At 32.8% G+C, this 1,111-nt stretch overlaps 1 protein-coding gene across 1 annotated transcript; it reads right to left on the bottom strand.

Annotated features, from left to right (window-relative positions):
* Positions 1-318: 318 nt before the first annotated feature.
* Positions 319-776, bottom strand: LOC113854166 (non-specific lipid-transfer protein 1-like). The gene is made up of 2 exons (XM_027485050.1): positions 430-776; positions 319-328 (listed from the first exon to the last, which is right to left on the bottom strand). Exons 1-2 carry the CDS (start codon positions 774-776, stop codon positions 319-321), a joined length of 357 nt encoding a protein of 118 aa, XP_027340851.1.
* Positions 777-1,111: the final 335 nt, after the last annotated feature.

The raw sequence follows: 1,111 nt of genomic DNA, 5'->3' as shown, positions 1-1,111 counted from the left end.
CATTTTGTGCATTGCCAAATTCATATACATAGTATATGTATAGGTAATCAAAATACTGGCAAATAATGCAATACCCATATTTTTTATACTGTATAATAGTATGATTGTGAACCGTTATACTGTAGTATAACAAAACTACAGTCAAAGTAGGACGTATAAAGTTTGAAAGAAAATTGCATAGGAAAACTCAATGGAAGAAATATTCCACTCATTATTTAGCAAAGAAATACATAGCTGCTAATTTATTGTGTATTACATATATTTATTTGTTGGACGTTGTTATTGCTGCTCAAGCTATGTCGTGATCCCGTAAAAATATCATGCAACCCTGTACACAATAAGAAAAAGGTTAAGAATAGTTATAAAATTATGGATAAATGTGAATGCATGTGTGAAGGTAAAAGGGAAGAACGATGGATAGAGATTTACGAGTTGCAATCGATTGATGGGTCAACAGGAACTGGAAGGTCAATTTTACAAAGTTTAGGGAGTTGTTTTGCTTTGTCAGGCTTGACGCCATATTTGGAAGCAGCGTTCTTAAGGCAACTGCACAATTCCCTTCGATTTTGAGTGGTGCTGGCCCTTTTATAAACAGTGTTTGCTCCTTCACAACACTGAGGTGATATTTCTGCAGAACCAACCAAATATTCTTTACAAGGTTTGAATAACGGTATAGCCTCATCGCATGTGATCTCATCAGTTTGGCTTGTAGAAAATGTTGATAGCATCAACCATAAAGTCATTACAGCCACAAAAACATTCATCATTTTCACCATTTTGCTTCCAATGTGTTTCTATCTTCTTTGGAATTTCAAGTTGTGATGACCCCTAAGAAGCTTGATTGAATTTATAGCTGTCATTCTAATTTGTTGTGTGATAAAGGGTAGGTGCATAATAATTTTCTTTCCTTTATTTGTTTGGCTGTAATTAATTTTTATTTTCCTTACATGCTCAAACTTATCCATTTTTGCAACATTTCTTATTTTTTTGTTCAAACGTTATTTTAGTAAAGTCATATGCTTGAGTTTGTTAAACAATTGGTCGGTTGTTCTTTTTAACTTGTGGGTTTCAATTTTGATAATGTTAGCATTGAAGTATTTGTTCATATATA

Source organism: Abrus precatorius, unplaced genomic scaffold, assembly GCF_003935025.1.
Source record: "Abrus precatorius isolate BTA unplaced genomic scaffold, Abrus_2018 Scaffold11, whole genome shotgun sequence".
Lineage (NCBI taxonomy): Eukaryota > Viridiplantae > Streptophyta > Magnoliopsida > Fabales > Fabaceae > Abrus > Abrus precatorius.
This window is presented reverse-complemented; position numbering and strand designations above follow the sequence as displayed.